This window comes from Lagenorhynchus albirostris, chromosome 8 (genome assembly GCF_949774975.1).
Source record: "Lagenorhynchus albirostris chromosome 8, mLagAlb1.1, whole genome shotgun sequence".
Classification (NCBI taxonomy): Eukaryota; Metazoa; Chordata; class Mammalia; order Artiodactyla; family Delphinidae; genus Lagenorhynchus; species Lagenorhynchus albirostris.
Genome location: NC_083102.1, coordinates 103,924,622 through 103,950,100, shown reverse-complemented (window position 1 = coordinate 103,950,100; position 25,479 = coordinate 103,924,622). Strand labels below are relative to the sequence as shown.

The window sequence follows — 25,479 nt, the reverse complement described above, 5'->3', positions numbered from 1 at the left end:
ATTCAGAGTTTATATACCAACTTACTTTGTTGTCATAAAATTATTTTAATTACAAAGTATTAAGATAATTCTATATCTATACTTCATCTTTTTTGCAAAGACACCAAACCTGAAAGAAACTGACAAGATAAATTTGTTTAGATTATGGAACAATACATTACTCACAATGATGTAACACAGTGTACTGAATTTTAAAATTGTAATGTGATTAAAAAATTCACAAATATGTGCTTTGATTGATTTTAATTATTAAGCATTTTTCCCACTTTGCTTTAAAATTTAGAGCACTGCTCATTAAACAAGCAAAAATAGTATTCTCTAGGAGATACAAAAGGATCACAGTAAAGATTCAATTGTTTTGCATTTACTCACAAGAAAGCTTTTAGAAAAGCTTCTAGAAACTCCTCAGTAATCCCATGGCAACACTTCACTAATCAACCATATACTAAGATTTTTGTGTTCCAGTAAAATAAAAATTGTTTCTATGAGAATCAAAATTCTCCTTAACTTTAAAGAAACTGTCTCTAAACTTTAACCATACAACATCATGTTTATTGAATGTAGCTTTTAGATAGCTACCCTTACTTAGGTTAAGAAACTTCCCCTCAATTCTTGGTAATTTGTTTTCACGGGACACTTGCACCTATATTCATAAATGTAACTGTATATAATTTTCTTACATTATCCTTTATCTTTTTCCAATTTCAGTACAAATTTGTTATTTAGTGTTTAGCACTATTAAGTTAGGCATCTAAGATTATAATAGCCACATAAAATGAATTAGGCAGATTTCCTTCTATAAATTTTCTCTGAAAGAATGTGTAAAGTGTTTTTGTCCTTGGAAACTATATAGCCTGGTACTTATTTTTTGGCAAGGGAGGAAGTAGCAAAACAAATTTCTGATTAACAATCTGGAGAATTTAATTATTAGTTTACTAAGTAATTTAATCAAGTCTGTTTTAGAAACTTATATTTTAGTAGAGTTATTCACTGTAAGTTTATTATATAAAATTATTCAGAATACTAAATTCTGATTTTTAAATCTCACCATATCTTAATTTATTCATAATACTTTTGTACTTTCATTATTCTCTTGTGAAACAATTACCAAAACTCTGTCTACTAATTGCTCCAAAGACAGCTTTTGGTTCCATTCAATCTATTATTCTTCTCTGGTCTCTTTCATTTATTTCTCCTCTTATTTTATTTCCTACTCACCTCAGTTTAAACGTTTCTTCTTTTTTCTACTTTTAATGAATGCTTATTGTATTAACATGCCATTCCTCAGCACGACTTACTGGCTCTTTTATAAGGACACCAGTCACATTGGATTTGGGTCTACCCTAATGATCTCATTTTTAACTTGATTACTTCTATAAAGATGCTGTCTCCAAATAAGTTCACTTTCTGGGGAACTGAGGATTAGGACTCAAACATATGATTTTAGCGAGAAGGATGATTCAGTCCATCACACTGAGATTCAGTTGTTTTCTTTAACTGAAATGTTAATTCATTTTAAGGATAAATTTAAGCACATCCAATAAAAAGGGAAGTTAGTTATATATGACTGTTTTATAATTTAGGTTTAAAAGCTGTAGTTTTAAAACAAAAGCTGTGATAAAAGTTGTGATATCAGTGTAAATGGCAGAGTAAAGAACTCCAAAACTCATCCCCTTCATAAAGGTAATAAGAAAATGGCATATTATTTGAATCAACATTTTAAGAACTCTGGAAATTAATTAATCAAAGACTTACAGCACCCAGGAAAAATGTACTCAGGAAAAACAACTGAATCTCGGTGTCATGGCCTGAATTATGCTTCTCCCTAAAGTCATATGTTTAAGTCCTAATTCCCAGTTCCCCAGAAAGTGAACTTATTTGGAGATAGAGTTTTTATAGAAGTAACCAAGTTAAAAGGAGGGCATCAGGGTAGGCCTAAATCCAATATGACTGGTGTCCTTATAAAAAGGGGAAATTTGGACACACAGACAAACACAGAGGAAAACAATGTGAAGAGATATAGGGAGAAGATGGCCATCTCCAAGCCAAGGAAGGAGAACTGGAACAGGTCCTTGCCCTACTGCCCTCAGAAGGACGCACCCAAGCCTCCATGATTGGACTTCTATCCTCCAAAACTGTGAGACAACACATTTCTGTTGTTTAAGCTGCCAGGTCTGTGGTAATTTTTTATCGAACCCCTAGCAAATACACCTGGTAAAAACAGTGAGCTTGTAGCACTTTAAGTTGCTGTATTCCCATTAGAACCAGCAGCCTGGTAGCCACTAGAGGGGCAGATGGGGTTAGGTGGACTTCAGTGCCTCCTTCCCAGAGAATTGTCATTATTTCACCTTTCTGGCAGTGTTCTGGAAGACACCATGCACAAAGCTATCTTTACATGACCTAGCTTGGAGCACACCCACTGTAAAAAGCCTTTTCCCCAAGAGTCTTTGTCAAAAACAACTAGAGCTTGCCACTTAACTTTGTAAATGCCTGAAGCAGTGGGAGTAAACATCAGCTTAACCAAAAGCTTAAGAGGAAAAGCTGGGTAATGACATGTCAATGGGAGCTTTGAAAACTTCAGACACGTTCCTAGGAAAATAGAAGGGCGTGTGCATGCACAGAGTAGGCCACGTGGCCAAGACTGGGCATGCTCAGTAAAGAATGAGAGGCCTTAAAGTTCTCACCTCTGGCTGAAATTGAGCCTCTGTACAGCAGAAAGTGAAGGATATGGTGGAGCTGTCAACTGTCTGGCTAAATGTTTAAGGTAAGCCATGACAAGCTCACAAGGATTCTCAGAAAATATTAGGAGACTAACTGGTTCAGGTGTTTAATGAAATCTCTGTTGAACCATTAGCCTACCTAAGCTAACTAAGCAAAGACTTCAGTGGCCACACATGACAAGGAATACAGAATTTAAAGAGAATTAGTTCAGAAAAGTCACTAAACAAATGCTACAGGAATACCTCATTCTACTGTACTTTGCTTTACTGTACCTCACAGATTTTGCATTTTTTACCATCAATGGTTTGTAGCAATCCTGAGTTTCAGATGATGGTTAGCATTTTTAGCAATAAAGTATTTTTTAATTAAGGTACATATATTGGTTTTTAACCAAATGCTATTGCACACTTAATAGACTGCAGTACAATGTAAACATAACTTTTATAGGCACTGGGAAACCAAAAAAAATTCATGTGCCTTACTTTATTGTGATACTCACTTTATTGTGATGGCCTGTAACTGAACCTGCAATATCTCTGAGTATGCCTGTACAACAAAAAGCAACTACATAAATACCTAGAAAGGGGGAAGAATCTGATTTCCAGAGTACTACATAATATTCCCTACAAAGTCCAGTTTTCAACCAAAAATATGAGTCATGCAAAAACCCAAGAAAGTATAGTCATAGGCAGCAAAAAAAGCAACCAATAGAAACTGTCCCTGAGGAAAGTCAAATTTTGGAGTTACTGGACAAAGACTTCAAATCAGTTATTTTAAATATGATCAAAGAACATCATGCCTAAAGGACTAAAAAAGTATGAAAACGATGTCTCTCCAAATAGAAACTATCAATAAAGGGATAGAAATTATAAAAAAAGATCCAAAGAGAAATTCCAGATTAAAAAGTACAATAACAAATGAAAATTCACAGTTAAGAGTCAATAGCAGATCTCAACAGACAGAAGAAAGAATCAGCAAACTTTACGTTACATCAATGGGGGATTTATCCAATCTGAGAAAAAGAAAAATAGAAAGATACGTGAAGATAAATCAACAGTACTCAGAGACCTTTGGGAAACCATCAGGCATGCCAGTATATGCATAAAACTCCCATGGAAGAGTGGAGAGAAAGAGCCAGAAAGAATATTTGAAGAAATAATAGCAAAAACTTCCCAAAATTGATGAAAAACATAAATCCACACATCAAACAAGCCCAATGAACTCAAACTAGGATACATTCAAAGAGATCCACACCTTAGCCACATCATAATCAACTGTGAAAACCCAGAAACAAAGAATCTTGAAAGCAGCAAGACAGAAGCAACTCATTACATAATATGGTCCTCAATAAAATTAGCTTACTTCTCATCAGAAACCATAATGAAATAGAAAGTTTGAATAGACCTAAAACAAGTAAAGCGATTGAACAATAAAAAAAACTTCCCACAAGGAAAAGCCCAGCACCAGTTGAATTCACTTGTGAATACTACCAAACAAGTAGAATTAACAATACTTCACAAACTTCCAAAAAAACAGAAGAGGAGGGAACACACTCCAACTCATTTTATGAAGCCACTATTGCCCTAAAACCAAAATCAGACAAAGACAACACGAGAAATCTACAGACCACTTTTCCTTATGAATATGTACATGATAATCTTCAAAATACTAGCAACCAAATCCAGCAACATGAAAAAGGATTACACATCATAATCAACTCAGATTCATTCCAGAAATGCAAGGCTAGTTCAAAATACAAAAATCAATCAATGTAATACCTTATCATATCAATAGAATAATGGACAAAACCCACTGATCCTCTCAATATATGCAGAAAAATCATTTGACAAAATCCAATACCCTTTCACAATAAAAGCACTCAACAAACTTGGAACAGAAGGAACTCTCTTAATCTTATAAAGGGCATCTACAAAAATTCACAGCTAACATACTTAATAGCAAAAACTGAAATCTTTCCCAGGCCCCCAAGGTCAGGAACAAAACAAAGATATCTGTTAACATCAATATTGAACTGGAGGTTCTACCTGGAGCAACTAGCAAGGAAAAATAGGCAGACTGTAAAAGAAGAAATAAAACTACCTCCATTTGCAGATGACATGATACTATATACAGGAAATTTTAAGGAATAATTCCCCCATCCCCCATTTAAAAAATTAGAGCTCGCAGCGGGAGAGGCCACAGTGGTGAGAGGCCCACGTACCACACACACACACACAAAAAAAAAAAAAAAAAATGAGAGCTATAAATGATTCGGCAAGATGACAGGATACAATACCCATTTGCAAATCTCAATTGTATTTCTATACAGTAGCAATGAGCAATCCAAACATTAAATTGATAAAAACATTCTATTTACAGTAGCATCAAAAAGAATAAAATATTTAGGGATACATTTAACAAAAGTAGTACAAGAAGACTCATACACTGAAAACTGTAAAGCATCATTGAAGGAAAATAAAGAACACCTAAATAAATGAAAAGACACTCCATGTTTATGAACTGCAAGACTGTAGAGTGTTAAGGTGGTAATACTCCCAAGATTGATCAACAGATTCAATGCAATCCCTATAAAAATCCCAATGGGCTTTTATTCCAAAAATTGCCAAAGCTGATTCTAGAATAAAACAAAATTTCAAAGGACCCAGCATAGCCAAAACAATCTTGAAAAAGAGCAACCTTGAAGTACTCACACTTGATAATTTCAAAACTTATTATAAAGCAACAGCAATCAAGACAGTGTGGTACTAGCGTAAGGAAAGACATATATATCAAAGGAATAGAATTTAGAGTCCATAAAAAAAACTCATTCATCTATGGCAAACTGCTCTTCAACAAGAGCACCAAGACATTCAATAGAGAAGGAAAAGTTTCTTAAACAAATGATGCTGGAACAAGGGGATATCCACATGCAAAAGAATGAATTTTGATCCCTACTGTATACCATATGCAAAAATTAATTCCAAATGGATCAAAGATCTAAATATAAGCACTAAAACTATGAAATTCTTTCAAGAAAATGTAGGAGTAACACTTTGTGGCTGCTGATTAAACAATCACTTCTGATATATGAATCCTAAAGCACCAGTACAAAAGAAAAAATAGAAATCAGACCTTATCAAAGTTTAAAATGTGTGCTTTAAAGAACACTATCAAGAAATGAAAACACAATCCACAGAATAGATGAAAATATTTGCAAATCCAACATCTGATAAGGGTCTAGTATCCAGAACATATTAAAAAAAAAAAACTCTTCCATCTCAGTAATATAAAAGACAGCCAAATTAAAAATTGGGTAAAGGACTTGAACAGGCATTTCTGTAAAGAAGACATCCAAATGGTCAATAAACATATGAAAAGAGGTTCCACATCACTAGTCATTAGGGAAATGCAAATAAAAAGCACAATGAGAATCCACTTCACATACACTAGGATGGCTAAAATTTTAAAAGATGGACAATAATAAATGTTAATATGGATGTTGGGAAATTTGAATCCTCATAAATTTCTGGTGTCAAAGTACAATAGTTCAGGTTCTTTGAAAAATTGTTTGGCAGTTCCTCAAAATGTTAAACATAGAGTTACCACATATCCCAGCAATTTTACTCCTAGGTATACTGAAAACATATGTTCACACAGAAACTTGTCCAGAAATGTTCATAACAGCACTTTTCAAAATAGCTAAAAAGTGGAAACTTCCTAAATATCCATCAATTGATGGATACACAATTGTAGTATATCCATTCAATGGAGTATTATTCAGCCATAAAAATGAATGATACATTCTGTAATATAAATGAACCTTGAAAACATCATACAAAGTGAAAGAAGCCACACACAAAACACCACATAGTGTATGATTCCACTTATATGAAATGTCCGGAATGGACAAATTTATGGAGACAGAAAGTAGATTAGTGGTTTCCAGGGGCTGGAGTGTGACTGCTTAATGGGTACGGTGTTTCCTTTTAGAGTGATGAAAATGTTATGGAATTACACAGCGCTGATGGTTTCAGAACCTGGTCAATATACTAAAAACTACTCGAATGTATACTTTACAGGAGGAATTTTAAAGCATGTGAATTTACCTCAATTAAAAAAATATATATATATATAAAAAGTTGTAGATGCTATGCCTCATGTTACTACTGCAAAATCTTATTAACCCAAAATCTTTATGATATACAGATCCCATTTAAAAAATGTTTTAGCATAAGAACTGCATATGGGGACTTCCCTGGTGGCGTAGTGGTTGGGAGTCCGCCTGCCAATGCAGGGGACACGGGTTCGATCCCTGGTCCAGGAAGATCCCACATGCCACGGAGCAACTAAACCTGTGCACCACAACTACTGAGCCTGCGCTCTAGAGCCCACAAGCCACAACTACTGAGCCCGCGTGCCACAACTACTGAAGCCCGTGTGCCTAGAGCCCGTGCTCCACAAGGGAAGCCACCATAATGAGAAGCCCATGCACCACAACAAAGAGTAGCCCCTTCTCACCCCAACTAGAGAAAGCCCACGTGCAGCAACGAAGACGTGCAGCAATGGAGCCAAAAATTAATTAATTAATGTTTTTAAAAAGTGCTTTAAAAAAAAAGAACTGCATACATTTAATATTATGTTTAATTATTATACAATAACAAGCAAAAACACTGTAGACAACTTTAATTAGATAGCTTTTAGAAATAATTATTTTTTGCATACTTAAGAAGTTACAGCAAACAGAATTAAACTATATGAATCTAACTCTGTGGAAACAACTTTAATCCATTTCCATAGAGGAAAAGGGTGATAGGAAACTAGGATAACTGGGGAACACTAGCCTTTTGCAAAAGATTGATAAAATTTAAACAACTGCCAATTACTTTCTTACAATTGCTGAAAATTTATTAATACCTGGAAAATTTGGTGATCCCACTATTTTCATTGAATCTTGGGTCAAGTGAATACCTCTTGGTAATTGAGCCAAATATCCCACTATCAAAAACAAAAAGAACAGAATTAATCAACAATCTGGCTCATTACAAATTTCAAGACATTCAAATAGGATACTACCGCAGTATATTTGATGTTTGTTGAAGGGGAGCCATAAATCAATATCCTCTGATATCTGGTATCTCTGTTCCAGCTCTATTCCCTTCATATGCTCCAATGAAATTAACATACCCACCGCTTTCCCTATTATGTCTCACCTTCAGCTTTTTCTACATCCACTTAGAATACTCTCAATAAGTCCAAATCCCCACCCTTCAAGACCCAAATCACAAGTCCCTCCTCCCTCAAACCTTCTGTTTGTCCTCATTTCTTACCTCTTTAGTACATCATCAGCAACACTCACTCTACATTGTATTACAGTTCTTCATACACAGACATAATTTTCCTTATTTGACTATAAGCTCAATAGTAGGATCAGTGTTTATGTCAACTTATCGAGAATCGGTATCTTTTGACTGCCTTCATCCAATTCCCCTCAATCCCGCCTCTGGTAACCACAAATCTGATCTCTTTTGCCAGGAGTTTGTTTGTTTTTGAAATATAATTGTCCCACAACACTTTGTTAGTTCCTGTTATACAACATAGTGCTTTGATGTTTCTATACATTTTGAAATGATCACCACGGTTAGTCTAGTTATGATAAGTCATCATACAAAGACATTACATTGCTATTGACTATATTCCCCACACTGTACATTTCAAACTTGTGACTCATTTATTTTGCACCTGGAAGTTTGTACCGCTTAATCTCCCTCACCTACTTCTTCTGTCCCCTTTGGCAAACACCTGCTTGTTCTCTATCTATAACTCTGTTTATGTTTTGATATGTTCGTTCATTTGTTTTTTTAGATTCTACATATAAGTGAAATCATGCGGCACTTGTCCTTCTCTTATTTCACTTAGCATAGTACCCTCTAGGTCCATCCATGTTGTCACAAATGACAAGATTTCATCATTTTTTTATGGCTGAGTAGGAGTCCACTGTATGTACCTATTATCTTCATTATCCATTCATCTATTGATGGGCACTTAGGTTGCTCCCATATCTTGGCTACTGTAAATAGTGCTACAATGAACACAGGGATGCATATATCTTTTCTAATTAGTGTTTTTGTTTTCTTCAGATAAATCCTAGGAGTGATATTGTTGGATCATATGGTAGCTCTATTTTTAATTTTTTGAGGACCCTCCATACTGTTCTCCATGGTGGCTGCATCAATTTACATTCCCACCAACAGTGCAGGAGGCTTCCCTTTTCCCCACAGCCTATGCAGCACTTGTTATTTGTTGCCTTTTTGATAATAGCTATTCTAACAGGTGTGAGAATGGTATCTCATTGTGGTTCAGACTTGCATTTCCCTGATGATTAGTGATGTTGAGCATCTTTTTCACGTGCCTATTGGCCATCTGTATGTCTTCCCTTGGAAAAAGGTCTATTCAGATCCTCTGCCCATTTTTTAACTAGACTGTTGTTTTTTGATGTTGAGTTGTTTGTATATTTTGGATATTAACCCTTATAGGATATATTCTTTGCAAATATCTTCTCCCATTCAGTAGGTGGCAGTCAAAACGTACAAATTTCTAGTATTAAGATAAGTACATATTTGGCATGTAATAAACTATATGATAATATAAATTATTATGATAAACATATGATTAATATAATTAACACTGCTGTATGTTACATATGAATTGTTAAGAGTTAATCCTAAGAGCTCTCAACACAGGAAAAAAATTTTTTTCTATTTCTTTAATTTTCTACCCATATAAGATGATGGACATTCCCGCAACTTATTGTGATAATCACTTCATGATGTATGTAAATCAAATCCTTATGTTGTACACCTTAGAATTATACAGTGCTGTATGTCACTTATACTTCAATAAAACTGGAAGAAAAAAGTATGTTCCTTAAACCTGGAGGACACAGGGATGGGAAGCAGAAGAGGAAGTTAGGGCCAGACTGGGGAGCTCTTTGTAAGCCATCCTTTGACTCTGCAAAAACCAGCAAGCAAAAAAAAGATTTAATCAAGAAAAAAATAATCTGTCAAGCACTATACCTTGCACCTAGCAAATATTAAATAATAATTGTTAAATATGATATATTCTGATGTTGTTCAGTCCTCGTTGAACAAGTGAATGTTGATGGACACATGAGTGTGCACAGACAAGTGGCAGGAGCAGCACAAAAAATGCAATAAAGCTTAGACCCAAATTTTCTTTGTTGTTAACAGAGAGGAGGTACAGAACCAAGAAGAGTATGCTATTCAAAGTCAGATGACCTGGATTTAAATCCCAACTTCCACTAACGAGTCTTAAGAAAGTCAATTAAAACTCCAGGAGCTTCAGTTTTCTCATCTGCAAAATGAGACTAAATTCCAGATTTAGAGTTTTTGTAGGAACTGAATGGACTATCGTATAAACTATAAAACGCTACATAAATTTGCTTCACTATTCATACCTTACATATTAAGATACTGCGTTCTTAGTCTACTTCTTATATCCTTAGGCCTGATCTTGTTCTTGGATCAAAAGACAACACACACACACACACACACACACACACAAAGAGTCGTACCTAGCATAAGATCATGGGCCATGGTCAAGAAGCATCCTTCTCCTACGGGGTAATTAACAGCTATCAGCTAGTCTCTACTTAAACTAGAATGACCTTTGGACTTTGGCATATTTTGTAATGTCTCTTCACTCCATTTCTTTCCATTCTCCTCCTATCCCCTGTCTACCTCCGCAGCCCTTCCTCATTCATATTCTTGGAGGGCTTCTTTTTTCATTGCCCCTTTTCTGCACAAATTGTATTTTAAACAAGCCTCTTTTGAGCTTTGTATGATTAAATTCTGGGAGATACTTTATTTCTAAAAAGTCTAAAACTTGAACGCAAAATAACTTTATTTCTAAAAAGCCTAAAACTTGAACGCAAAATAACGCAGCCAAAACCTTTCTAGTTAAATGATGACCGTTGAATTAAGCACTCCCTTCGGTATCTTAACTCTATTTTTAAAACATGAGAAAGTATTTCGGATCTCTGAATCAAAAGGAGGAAAAAAACGGCGGCAGCAGAATATCAAAACTGTTAAGTTTCCAGTCTTTCCTGTACTTTATAGCTAAAACCAATAGATGGAGCTCCAGGACCACGGGAAATGAGAAAGCGGCGGGATGTCTACTCATTTCAAAATACACTGAAATCCTGAGACCCGTACGTCGCGGAAAGCTGGCAAAGGACCCGGGGGCTGATAAGGGGCTTGTTAACAGCCAATTTAATCTCAAGCCTTGAGCTGTGGGTGTTTGAATGACCTCGCCCGTCTATACGACATCAATGTGCCCAGTTCTCCTATTAAATTCAAGAGCGGGACCAGTGATACAGGCTTTCCCATCAGCGGACGCACGTGACACACAGAAACCTCCGGGAGCCGCGGTCCGTAGCCGCCCTCCGCCGCCTCACCTGACGGGGGCGCCCGCAGCACCAGCGCGGAGAACACCAGGACCACCGCGGCCCGGGACCGCCGCCAGTCCCGCCGTGCTCGGCAGGGGGCCGAGGCCTCCATCCACCCGCCGCCTCCGCCGCTGCCGCTGCCGCCGCCGGCCGACACTCAGCGTGGAAGGTCGTTAGGCAGCTCGCGCCCACCGGCCAGCCAGCGGACCGGAAGGGGGGCCGGAAAAAGGGCCACCACTTCCGGCAGGGCGGGGGCGGGTCTGGACGGGTAGTGGAGGCCCGGGGGGCACGAAGTCGCCCGCCGTCAGGACCCCGCCGTCGCGCAGGCAACCCGGAAAGCATAGGCGACCTGTGGAAAGTTGTGGAGCCGCAGAAGAGTCGCGGGCAGAGGGACGGGCTGGCCGAGTCTGAGTGTTGAGGCCGACTCTGGACCACAGGGCGAGGGTCACGGGAGTGAGGGCTGGTCCAGCCCGAGAGGGCTGCCTCTCTCTCCCGACGTCGGCTGCTGACTACCTACGGATTTATGGGACGCAACTGGGCGATGGATGCAAGATCCAGCCACTGGGAATGGAAGTGGGCCTTGAGCCCCAGGAAGAGGCTGGGCGGGAAGAACGAGGCAACAGCCTTAGATGGAATGGACCACTCAGCCCGAAAGATGGTCTTTTAATACCTGAGTTCAGAAAGATGCATAAAACCACCTGTCTGCCTACGTGGGTGTTTATAGCCAGAACCTGTTAGAATACTCTGCGTTTCTGCGGTGGGAAGGATTCACTTCACGTGAAGGGAGCTACGATACAAGTAAATCTTACCCAGGTGGTACAAGTACATAGGACAATGAAGTTTAAGCAACAGAAGACAGAATGCCCAATAACCCTGTGTAATCGGAAGAAATGAGTGGTCCAGGTGGTCCGAAAGCCATCACTGGGTGTCCTTCTCTCCAGATGAGGGTTTTCGAACTGACAGCCTGAGCACCCACCTGAGTCCACCTCCCCACTTGTTCGGTGGCGTATCTCGAACATCAATGCCTTCAGATGTATCTTGTTTGTGCCACAGAGAGCATCACCCCTTGCTGTCTTTCAGCTGGCCTGCTTTACCAACTATGTCTTCACAGCTAGAATCATGTGTGTTTTGCCACCATGTTAACCTCAATTCCTGGGATAGTTCCTGGTATAAAGTAAGCATTCAAATAACCAGTTTATTTTTTAAAAAGAAAAGAACAGAAAACATCTAGCAGAAAGGAAGGAGAGTTCATTTTGGACCAGGACCAGGTTGAAGACATTTCTTAAGGATTATGTAAATATCCAAAGAAGTCCTTGGTTCTTATTAACAAAGGAAATTGAAATTTCTGCTTATTTCTTGAGTTTTCTGGCTATCTTTATGCATGTGCTAATTGGTAAAATGTATCCAGTACAGTTTATTCTACTGAGTAGATTTACTTCTTTAAGAATCCTTTCTAATCTGTATAAAGTCTTGAATTGAGTACAGCCTGTTCAGGCATGTCTTAGTAAAGAGACCTGCATGATTTAGATCCAGCCAGCATTTTGGTCAAGGTCTTGCACTTCCTTTGAGCACACCTAGTAAACAAATTTTACTGAATAGTGCCGAATAAATCACTATATTTGTCTGGATATATATTCTGCTAAAATTCCTTTTAATTTTTATAAACAAGTCAACCTGCACAACATGATTTTTACCAAATGAACTTTGGACTGTGGACTTATAGAGAATAAAGGGCAGAGAGGACTGTTCAGACCATGCTAAATCGTGAAATCTCTGTTTTCTGTAATTCAGTCCCTCCTGCCTTGGTCTGCTGTGTAAATTCCTAATATTTAACCTGAGAATAAGAAGTAATATTGGAGATCTTAGTTAATGTATGGTGTGATTCTAAAGATGGAAAGCTGATTGCTGAAAATCAAAAAGAAAGTGGGTCTGTTATTCATATTTGCACTTTTTACTCCAGTAGGGATGGTGTTAGCTTTTGTGCCCAAATTCTACTGTCTGGAATTCCTTTGATAGCAGTTTTCGTGCAAGACCAAGTTACCTAGTTGAAATGAGCTTTTAAATGAACAGTATATTGATGATGTCTTTTTTTGCATTGAGATAATAGCTGCTACTTACTGTAGTTTCCTGAAATGAGATTAAGAACTTCTTTGCTCTTACTCTGCCATCATGGTAGCAAAAAGGTAAGTAAGGATAATGTAGGGCACGTAAAAGATGAACCTGTACTTTGACTATAAATTGCAAGTTACTTTCCTTAAAAATTAGATACATTGATTTAACTGTAATGTAATACATGTTCATTTTTTGTACTGCATTTAAATTTACAATTTATATAGGCAGTGTGTTTTGTACTTTTTTATATCTATCAGGTAAATACTTAAAATATCTCAGACATATGTTTTAAAAAATATATTGCCTCTTCATTAACTGCTTTATTTATACCCTTTACTGAATCTCATTTACCCAGAAAGTATCAACTTATGGAAAAATTAAAAAATGAGCACAGTTTTCCTGAGCATTGCTGAGGAAACTGTCATGGAGATTTTACTGACAAGTCTGTTTTTGTTTTTCCTAAGAATTAAATTATGATGTATATAATAAATGGTCCAATGTGTTAGAGTTCTAGCTGTTGCCAAGCAACATGGGCTCTGTTTCGTTTAGTTTTTTCTGTTCTGATCCCTTACTTCCTTTGATGAAGAAAAAATATTTACCTTACAAATTTTTTAAAAGAAAAAACTCTATTGACATTGAGAAAGCCAAATCAATAACTATGTTAGGTTAACCAGTCGTCAGTGGTTAGAAATATAAGAGTTTTATAGTTAAAGAGAAAGGAGACTTCAGAAGCAATTAATATACAGTCACCCACAATTTTAAAGAGAAAGGCCGCATATATGGATTCACAGCACACACCTGGAAAGATAAGTGTCTCTGAAGGATCTTTCCTTTCAAGAACAAAGGCTGTTGAGAATATAGATTACCCACACTATCATGCTCTCTTACGAAAACTGAACATGCCTTTTGTGAAAGGAGTTGAGGACAGACATGACTGTGGCAGAATTGAAAAGAAAGGCAACCCTACTTTTCTTAAATTTCACCCTTATCCCCCTTCAGTCCTGCCAGACTATCATTTACACTATCCTTATCCCACACCATATGGGCCAGATTATCCATTATTTCCACTTCGGGATGATGTACCCTTAGGTGACACCTGTTCAGGGTTTGTGAGTCCTGGTGGTGATGCTGACTTAAAGCCTGGCGTTGGCAGAACCATACCAAGCTTGGTAGATTTCAGTGATGTGAAACCTCAACATCGAGTTCCCAGGCCAGACACAGGATTTCAGACGACACTAAAAAGGAAAAAAATATTACTAGAAGAACTAAAACAAGACAGGAGATGGAATTCCAGGGCAGTACCAGACATTTCCATCAGAGCAAGACTTGGAGGTAAATGAAGTGACATGGGCTTTGTAATTTTTAAACACTCAAATGAGAGAGAAGAGCATGGATCTAAGATTTAGCAGTTCATTTGACATAAAATTGTAAAAGACCAAATAAGGAATTCTTATTTTTAAATTATGGATTGTAAGGAAAAAGTAATAAGAATGATAAGCCTTTTTTAAACCTGTTTGTAAAAAAATAGTTGGTTGTCAAAAAATACATTCATCATTATGTGGCCAATTCAAAGTATATATCAGATAATTTATTCTAAACACACAGATAACCTAATTTTGCCACAAAGGAATTTATATTTAACTTTGATAATTGTGTATCATGCCTCCTTATCTGTCTCTGTCCTTTGAAATAATTAATTTGCTGATGATTATCAAAGAGTTAGGTTACAGGAGCTGAAATGCAATGCGAAAGTAGTTGAAAGTAAATTTTGAGGTCTTGTAAGAACAGGAGCTGAAGAGAGGCAACCCCTGCATAAATAACTCCACCACATTCCTGGAGGCAGAATTTGATGAACACTCACTGACTGCTACACCTTTTGGTTTCTCTGTAAGAACTCCCAGAGGGTGTCACAAGCCTGGCCCAGAAGTGGTGAGAAACTTCCAGAAGAAATCCACGGGCAGTGTTCCTGTATGGAATGTGCCTGGTAGGCAGGGAGTGAAAAGAGATTAACATGTTTGAGCATGTGGGAAAGGCAAAGACCAAGTGCTATAGCAAGAGATGCTGAGCTTGCTCTAGCCTTAAGAGCCTGTGCCCTCTTCACCACTCTTCTGCAGTGCCCAGCCACAGACCAGAAGCCTAGGGAGGCTGTGTGGAGGAACAGTGACATCATTGTTTTTTGGAGCAGTGGAAGCTCATGGTTCCTGCTACTCCTCCATGAAGAGAGGCCATAGGCACTTGGGACTAGGAAGGGAGTACGAATCAGGGCAAAGGTAGTAGAAATGCAAAGCCCCACAACATAATGGTCCCAAGCCACACTCTCCAGATACCCACTCTTGAACAAGAAAAGACCAATTTGATGAGAGATAAGCAAGGGATAAGAACTATGCTTTTAATGTGCACTCCAGTTGTGGCCTCAGCGGGTAGGCTTAGGGAAATTCCTTAGCTTGGAATGTTCACGTAAATATATAAATGAGGTCCAATAACATTTTAAGAAATAATTATTTTATAATCCGTTTGAAATACCATCTAGGGAAATAAGGTATTACTGAGAATCAAATGCAATTCACATTGAAGGAACCATTGATGAGTTCAGGCCAGTCTTACAGCCATAGTACAGTTTTCACTGATTCTGAACTAGTGACCAATTTTCTGATCTGTCCAGAAAGGAGCTTGAGCTCAATCTTTTGTTAATGTTTCAATGTACACTAATAGTCATTATCAAGAACTCTTCTTTAAAGGAATTGAGGTCATTTTTCCTTGTAGTCCTATTTTAGACAAGTATAACACTTAGCTTGTAAGCAGAAAATCCCAACCTAGTGTAATTTTTAAGAACAATATTGATTTGTTTTCTTAAGTTTTCCTAAGAGTGAACTGTCAAAGCATTCCAACAAATCAGAGGTGAAGAAGCTAACTTATGACTGAAATAGGGATAACAGACATTGCACCAACAGTTCAGAACCAAATATAGAGCTCATCTAACCTCTATTTCACTGCCTAGATCAGTACAGCAGAATGCAGAAGATAGGCTCTAGAGTGAGACTGTCTGTACTCTATTCCTGGCAGGAAATTTACTTGCACCATGACCCAGGACTCGTTGCTAATCTCTATGCCTGTGTATCCTTATTTATAAAATTCAGATACTAGTTATAATTTATAATAGCGAGGGCTATTTACCATTTTTCATGTAAAAATATCTGACAAAGGAATGAACCAATAACATTTGTTAGATGTTGTAAAGTTAAACAAAGTCATGTTAAGTTAAAGTCCAGAATTTTCAGTTCCTTCATACATAAATTATCTTATAAAATTGTAGGAATTGAATGAATTAAGATGGGTAAAATACTTAGCAAAATTCGTGGAACCTGGTAAAGCATTTAATTAGTAGTAGCTGTTATGATCTATTAACAGTTTCAAAGAACAATACTTGAAGTTCAGGGATTGATTTCAATATAATTTGGCCTATGCTTTCAGTGATTCTGGAAATAATCATTAATTATAAATAATAAATACTTTCAGTTTTTAGCAAACCTAAATACACATAATTTCTCATACATTCTGATAAAGAAGGATATCTTCTCAGAATTAATTATATCACACACCATTATGCTTTTCAGTGGACTTTCATAAATATCAAAACAAGATCCTGAAAGATTATATCACTGATTTTTTGTCCTATTTCAACCTTATCTAGACATTTAACCGTGGTCAGTTGTTTTTTGTTCCTAGTTCCATCCTGTCATGGGAGCCACACCCTCATGGCCTCATCTGAACCTAATTACCCAAAGGCCCCACCTCCAAATACCATCATATTGGGGTAGGGACAACAACATATGAATTTTGGGGTACACACCCTCAGTAACAACCATCTTAACCATTTTTAAGTGTGTAGTTCATTGGTGTTAAGCACATTATTGTGCAGCCATCACCACTGTCCACCTCCATAACTCCTTCCATCTTACCAAACTGAAATTCTATATCCATCAAATACTAACTACATTTCCCTCCCTCCTCTCAACCCCTAGCAATCATTTTACTTTCTTTCTCTATGAATTTGACCACCTTAGCTACCTCATATGAGCAAAATCATACAGTATTTGTCTTTTTGTGACTGGCTTGTTTCACTTAGCATAGTGTCCTCATGGACAGCAGTATTCTTGCTGTAGCATATGTCAGAATTCCTTCCTTTTTAAGGCTGAATAATTTTCCATTTTATGTACATACCACGTTTTGTTTATCCTTTCATCCATTAATGGACACTTTGGTTGCTTCGCCTTTTGGCTATTGTGAATAATGCTGCTATGAATGTGGGTGTACAGATATCTCTTCAAGATCCCACTTTCTGTTCTTTGGGGTATATACCGAAAGGTGGAATTGCTCAATGGTAATTCTGTGTTTAATGTTTTGAGGAACCAGCTATTGTTTTCCATAGTGGCTAATCCATTTTACATTGCCACACAATGTATTAATGCTCAGTTACAATTCCTTACATTCAAGGAATAAACCCCACTTGGTCATGGTGTATAATCCTTTCAAATGTGTGTTAAATTCCGTTTTCTAGTATTTGAGGATCTTCGCATCAGTATTCATCAGGATATTGGTCCATTTCTTCTTGTAGTGTCTTTGTCTGGCTTTGGTATCAGTTGGCCTTATGGAATGAATTTGGAAGTGTTCTCTTCAATTTTTTTGGAAGAGCTTGAAGTGGATTAGTGTTAATTCTTTTTTAAATATTTTGTAGAATTTACCAGTGAAGCCATCTGATCTGGAGCTTTTCTTCATTGGGAGTTTTGATTACTGATTCAATCTCCTTATTAGTTATAGGTCTGTTCATATTTTCTGTTTCTTCATGATTCAGTCTTGGTAGGCTATGTGTTTTTAGGAATTTGTCCATTTCATGTAGGTTATATAATCATTTGGTGTACAACTGTTCATAGTACTTTCTTATAATCCTTTTTTATTTCTGTAAAATTGTTGGTTCTAAACCTCAGGAGTTCCCCAGATGAAATCCAAAACTGGCCCCTGTACTCACAGGGCAAGGAGAAAGAGGCAGACTCTCCAGACGGGTAGGTGGCAGGTTTAATTACCAAGGAAACTTACTTATGCTTGTCTTAGGTGCCTTAAGATGAGTAGATCTCTGCACCCACCCTCCAGAATCTTCAAGTTTACGTAGAGGACTTAACAGGGTTCAGTCACGTATACTGTCCAGATGGTCTCAACGAAGCGTTACTCTCTCAAGGCTGTGTTCCTGAAACAGCTCCTCCTGTGGGAACAGTGGGCAGAACATACATTCATTTCAAGGACAGAGGAGGGGGTAGGAGCCTCTGACTGCCTGAGTTCAGCTCATGGGTCAGTGGGTGGTCACATCCTCTCAATGACCTCCAGCAAAAATCAGTTGTAATGTCCCTTCTTTTGTTTGTGATTTTAGTTACTTGAGCCTTCTTTCTTTTTCTCTGAGTCAGTCTAGCTAAATGTTTGTCAATTTTGTTGATCTTTTCAAGAACCAACTCTTGCTTTCATTGATTTTCCCTATTGTTTTTCTATTCTCTATTTTGTGTATTTCTGACCTAATCTTTATTATTTTCTTTTTTCTGCTAGCTTTGGGTTTAGTTTGTTCTTTTTCTAGTTTTTTAAGGTGTAAATTTAGGTGGTTGATTTGAGATATTTCTTCTTTAATACAAGCATTTATACCTATGAGTTTTCCTCTTAGCACTACTTTTGCTGAACCCCATTACTTATGTTTTTGTTTTCATTTGTCTCAAGATAATTTCTAATTTCCCATGTTATTTCTTCTTTGACCCAATGGTTATTTAGGGGTGTGGTGTTTAATTTTCATATATCAGTTTTTAATTTTATTCCAGTCTATTGATTTCTAGTTTCATTCCATTGTGTTCAGAAAGTATTAATATATTTTACATGCTTTCAGTCCTTTTAAGTTTACTAAAACTTGCTTTGTCACCTACAATATAGCCTAGAGAATGTTCTAAGTGCACCTGAGAAAAATGTGTATTCCGCTTGGGTATTCTGTTGGTTTGAGTGTTCTGTAAATGTCTGTTAGGTCAAATTGTTGTTTAAGTTCTCTACTTCCTTGCTGATCTTTGTCTGGTTGTTCTATTCATTATTGAAAGTAGGGTACTAAAGTCTTCAACTGTTATTGTAGGGCCATTTCTCTCTTCAATTCTGTCAATATTTGTATCACATATTTTGAAGGTTGGATGTTTGGTTCGTATAAATAAAATAGAGAATAGAAAAACAGCAGAAAAAATAACCTAAACCTAAAGTTGGTTCTTTGAAAATATCAACATAATTAACCTACCTTTTGCTATATTGAGAAAGAAAACTCAGGGAAGACCACTCACAAAGGGTATTTTAGATGTTTAAAAAAAAAAACCTGTCTGTAACCATTAGAGGAGAGATAACACATGAATAAAAGAAAAAATACATAGAATAGTCCTTGAATCTTTCTTCTAAGGTTTTGACTTCCTTAAAAACACCTTGTTATGGAAATGTTTTATAATAAAAATAATAAGGCCTATAGGAAAATAGTGTTCATAGTAGACTCCTCCAAACTCATACAGTTTCATGGGTTACACACAAAACCCATTCACTGTAAAAATACGATCACAGTTTTAAACATGTTAAATCTCTAATAAATGAGGAAATACTTTTGTCAAGGAAATAATACAGTGCTTTCCTTGACAAAAGACTTGATATTTGTTTGGTGGCATGAAAGCAATGAAGTTAGACTGTGGGTTATGAAGGAGAGGTGTGTAATAGCTGTTCCCAAAAGTGGCTTTTGGCAGCTCACCCCTTCCTGTGTGTGCCTGCCACTTTTCCAACCATAAAATGAGGTCTGTTTCCTTCTCACGTTGACTCTGGGCTTGGACATATGAGTGGCTTTAGCCAATAAGATATTAGCAAGCATGATGCAAGTGGAGGCCTGGTAAGTACTTGCACATTGAGATTGGTCATTTAGGGATTGTTCCCCTGGAGTTTCAGTCACTATTTTGTGAGAGACCCAACCTAGATCCAGAGGGGAAGAAAAATAAGGCATTTGTCATCAGGCCCAGCTGAGCTCCCAGCTAACAGTCAATACCAACTTGCCAGCCATGTGAGTGAGGTCATTTTGAACATTTTCAGCTATCGGAGCTATGCCTTATGACAGAACAATTCAGAGTCCCAGTAGATGATGAATGGTTGTTTTAAGCTACTAGGTTTGAGGTTATTTTGCAGCACTAGTTACTGAAACAAGGTAGAAGAAAGGATGTCATCATACTTAGATGTAAGCGTAGTGCCCCTGAGGTATATAGTTGTAATTCATTGCCCTGTTTACTTCTACTCTGGCTTAAAGTCAAAATTTTAGTTTTCTTGTTTTTCTACTTTCCTTTTTTTTTTTTTTCTAAGTAGCTGCTAGAATGGCTTCAAATCGGAGGATACCAAAAAGCACCGTATTGCTGCTGATGGCATGAGAATCTACTGGAGGGTTTTCTTTGGCCAGCTGAGTCACAGACAGAATTATCCTTCTTCTCAAAACTGAAAAGATCGTGGAATTCAGCACGGCCTCTCTCACTCTGCCTTGGCCTCTTGCCTGTGCTTCTGTATTAGTTTTCTCTTGCTGCTATAACAAACTGCCACAAACTTAGCACCTTTAAACAAAGGCCATTTATTACTGACAAGTTTGTGGGTCAAAAACCTGATCAGGCTTAACTCTGTTCTCTATTTGAGATCCAACTGCCAAAGTCAAGGTGTGCTCTTTGTTCATATCTGGAGGGTCTGGGGAGAAATCTACTTTGGGACTCATTCTAACTGTGCAGAATACAGTCCCTCATATCTGAGGCGCCCGTTTCCTTGCTCTCTGGCAGCAGGGGATGCACTCTGCTCCTGGAGTCTTCTCACATGGCCTGCTCCATCTTCACAGTCAGCAGTGCTGTGTCAAGGCCTTCTCACTTGCTACTTTCTGTCACTTACCTTCAGAATCCACAGAGGGGCCCCCGTTCTCCAGCCCTTCATTGCCACTTCTGAGTTTGCAGGTTCTGTCCTGCTTGGTCAAATATTGACTGAATCAACATCATCATTCTGAAGATGATATTACTTACTACTGTAGGTACTAATAATGTTACAACTACTAACTGATAATGTTATAAACTGCATGCCAGAAATTTGCCAATTCCTTTAAATACATTAATGGTAGTTTTTACAACTCTGACAGCAATCATTAAAGGTAAGAAAAATAAGACTCAACGGGGTCAAATAATTCACGAGGTCACAGTGGCACCTTAGCCAGGAATTATATACATTATTAAGCCCCAAGTATTGCTGTAGTCTCTTATGGAGCTTCGCCAGATTGCTATCCATGGTGACCAGGGTGCTCCTGTGTTATTCCAAATCCCTCTCACAATTCATCTCACCAATGCTTAGATATCTCTGTGCTGTGCAGCTAGCTCCCAGTTTTAGCATTTTAGTTCATCTTTTGCTGAGTTAGATTAATTCATGGGGCAAAGCTAAAAAGTGGAGGACCAAGTTAGAAGACCCCATGCAGTAGGAAAAGGATCTCTGTGGTACAACCGTTATCTTCACCTACACTAGTCCCCTGTCCAAACCAGAGTAATTTGCCAAAGTTATCAGTCTCTCTTATTAAAACTTACCAAGGAGGATAGGTCCAAGGCTTTCATGTCCTGACATTGGCCTACCTCTTTTGTTCATCTTCCACCATTCCCTGGCTGCCATTTCAAGATGTAGCTATACCCAACCTTCAGTAAGAGTTGTGATGCTGCTCTCACAGGGCAAGCCTACCATTGTACATACTGTTCCCGCATCTGGAATGACTCTTCTTCCTCCACTTCCCCTTTGTTATCCAAGTCATACTCAATTGTCAAGATGAGGTCCGGTCTTATCTTCAGGAAGATGTTCCTAACTCCCTACAATCTGGCTGGATTAGATGTTCCTCCTCTGCACTCCCACAGCACTCAGAGCTCAACAATGATCACAGTCACCACATTGTACTGAAATTAATTACTTACATGTCTGTCTTTTCCATTTGTTCATGAGCACTTCAAAACCAGGAAATCTGTTTTCCATCTTTATACATTCATCTGCTTTCATTTGTGGTGAGGTAAATATTTGTTGAAGGCAGCTTTTATATTTGCCCATCTCTTATCATTAGGTTGAATTATCTACGTAGTAAACTCCTTTGTGTCACCACCATCCCCAACCTGTCTGTGTGCACATGCACAGATTAATAGTGCCCAAGAGATCTCTTCCAATAATAAATAACAAATAATTGTACACTATTTAATTAATCTAACACTTAAATTCCAGAGTACTTCTGTTCTCACTGCTGAGAAAAGTTGTTAGATAATCCATGGAAAAATCAATACCACACTGTTTAGCTTTCTAGTAGGAAGTATTTCTGGTGGAAGAAGAAATTCCTATTGCATTGTGTACATTTGTATTTCTTACGTATGTACCCAAAGCACATATATTTTTGTTTTCAGGTTGGACAAGCCCACTGAGAGTTACTGCCTTACAACCTCATCATGAAGAATACTCAGTAAATCACCTATATACATTTGATGAGAAAGCAACATGTACCGTAAGGTTTTCTTACTGCATAGCATTATGTAGTATTTGTAATCAATTTATTTCCTTGTCTGTATTTGATATTTTATGCCCTGTAAAAAATAGCTACGCATACTGAGTGAAGTAAGTCAGATAGAGAAAGAGAAATATCATATGATATTGCTTATATGCAGAATCTAAAAAAAATGATACAAATGAACTTATTTACAAAACAGAAACAGACTTAGAGAACAAACTTATGGTTACCAGAGGGGAAGGGTGGGGGGTGGGAAGAATAGTTAGGAAGTTTGGGATTGACATGTACACACTGCTATATTTAAAATAGATAACTAATAAGGACCTACTGTATAGCACAGGGAACTCTGCTCAGTATTATGTTACAACCTAAATGGGAAAAGAATTTGATAAAGAATAGGTACATGTATATGTATAACTGAATCACTTTGCTGTACATCTGAAGCTAACACAACATTGCCAATCAACTATACTCCAAATATAAAATAAAAAGTTTAAAAAAAATAGCTACCATTTATAAAGTACTCCTTATGGGCCAGGCACTATGTAGAAGTTCACAGTTATTGTATATTATGCATGTCTGTGCATCCCTACAACAGAACAGTACTATGGAAGAAGAATGAGTAGTAGATGATGGTAGTGCCCAACACAGGCCCCTCTACTGGCAAGTGCACCCTCCCCAGTGGCAGTAGGCAATAGCCACTAAATGTCTGCCAGCTGCCAGCTGGACACTGCACCCTCCCACATTGACCACTCAGGCTTTGGCCAATGACTGACTTCCTTGAAGAAACAGAATAAAGCTAGATTTCAGCTGAAACCACATTCCCACTGGTGTGTTTTCCTTGTTGTATCCTACACTTCACCTAGAGCACTCCTACCATGTATTAATTGAACAAAAATTGTGTTTGAGTCCCTGCTTCTGGACAAGACAGTGTTGTTATCCCCATATTATTTGAGAAATCTGAAGTCCTGTGATGTTAAGCAACTGACTTTTGACCACAAACTTTAAACCTAGATATATGTCTGAATCATCCTATATGGATTAATAGATTCTAAACCCATGGTATTTAAATTACTTGAAGACTCCCCAAGGAATACATAGATATGACAAGGGATTAAAAAAAAAACAGCTTTACTGAGGTATGTTTTACACACCATAAAGTTTGCGCACTTAAAGTGTTCAATTCAGTGGGGTTTTTTTCTTCATTTTTTTAGGATATTCACTGAATTGTACAACCATTGCCACATCTAATTTTAGAACTCTTTCATCACTCCAAAAATAAACCCATGCCTATTAGCAGTAAAGATACGGATGCTTTCAAGGAGTCAATTTCCATTTCTGTTACTCTTGTATGTACTCCTTCCTAAAGTTGATCTGCCTGATAAATTATCTGTACTTAGAGATACAGATTGATTTCTTCTTTTCCCTCTTTCCCCACCTCTCCCTTTGCCTTTTCTAATTTTACCACAAAGAGGAATGGAGCATACCTCCCACAAATCATGTACTAGGGTATATGGCCATGGAATAAAAAGGTCATTCAAAATAAATGTCACCAATGCCTCCTTTACTCAAGATGCCATCCACCCATGCCAGGGCTTCATGTCTTTCTTTGTCTATGCATTTTTCTCTATAAGAAAATTAAAGCATTAGAAATGAGGGAGATTTGACCTGTTTTGAGCTATTCTAAATTCAGATAAAAGGCAGAATTTGTTTACAAGGGTAAAGAAAATTTGTTAGTTTCACTTATTCCATCTCCAGACTCTTCAAAGAGTCTATTGCTCCTTCTGGTAAGTCCTGTGAAAGCAAATGAAAGGGAACATTATAAGAAATTGAAGGCATTAATGCCTTTTTTTTTCCATCTAAGGCTACAAATTTATGGCAAGGCTACATGCTTTACTTAGCTATATATTGTAGAATTAGAATTCTGAAGTTTGTGCTTGTCCTGCAAAAGCTTATAGAGCATACTTATTTAAATTTAAAATAAGCTTAGACTTTTATGACAAAATCTTGATATTTTACTACCAGTAGTGGGAGCTAAGTAACATTGGACAGTACTTCCAATGGAAAAACAACTGGATTAACATTTTTTTAATATAAAAAAGCTAATAAGGTGGAGAGAAATTACTGGGCCAATGAGAGGGTAGAAACTCTAAAATTTAAGCTATCACTTAGGGTCACTTCAGCCTTACAGCAATTTGCTGTTCTGGAAAGGGAAACTAAACTTTAACTGAACATTTCCTAGCCTCGTGGGTATAAAACACCAAAAATTAGAATTGGTCTTTGAAAACCACCCACTACACCTGAAGGCTTTCACCTTAGAAGTAAGGGTAGATCAATAGTAAAAAGCCTTGAACAGACTACAGCTGCTTCACGATAAAAGAGAAAACCAAGTCTTGGACTGGTATTAAGGTGATCCTAGATTGCTATCATTCCCAGAATCCAGACATACAAATAAAACTTCTTTGGAGGATGATAGTATATTAATTACTAAGCCTCAAATTATTTCTGTCTATAACTTTTAAAATATAATGTTTAACACATAATCAACAGTAACCAAACGCATAAAGAGAACGGACACTGTGAATGAGAATCA

At 37.3% G+C, this 25,479-nt stretch overlaps 2 protein-coding genes across 2 annotated transcripts in view; one reads left to right on the top strand and one right to left on the bottom strand.

Moving 5' to 3' along the window:
* ZPBP (zona pellucida binding protein) overlaps positions 1-11,297 on the bottom strand; it is a 103,014-nt gene extending 91,717 nt beyond the window's left edge. Inside the window, exons 1-2 of the mRNA XM_060156237.1 lie at positions 11,195-11,297; positions 7,636-7,716 (exon numbers count right to left, since the gene is read on the bottom strand). Of these exons, the coding sequence (XP_060012220.1) occupies positions 7,636-7,716; positions 11,195-11,297 (184 nt within the window). The remainder of the gene's footprint in view (positions 1-7,635; positions 7,717-11,194) is intronic.
* Positions 11,298-14,076: 2,779 nt separating this feature from the next.
* Positions 14,077-25,479, top strand: part of SPMIP7 (sperm microtubule inner protein 7) — a 56,405-nt gene continuing 45,002 nt past the window's right edge. The window contains exons 1-2 of the mRNA XM_060156239.1: positions 14,077-14,629; positions 22,786-22,883. Of these exons, the coding sequence (XP_060012222.1) occupies positions 14,077-14,629; positions 22,786-22,883 (651 nt within the window). The remainder of the gene's footprint in view (positions 14,630-22,785; positions 22,884-25,479) is intronic.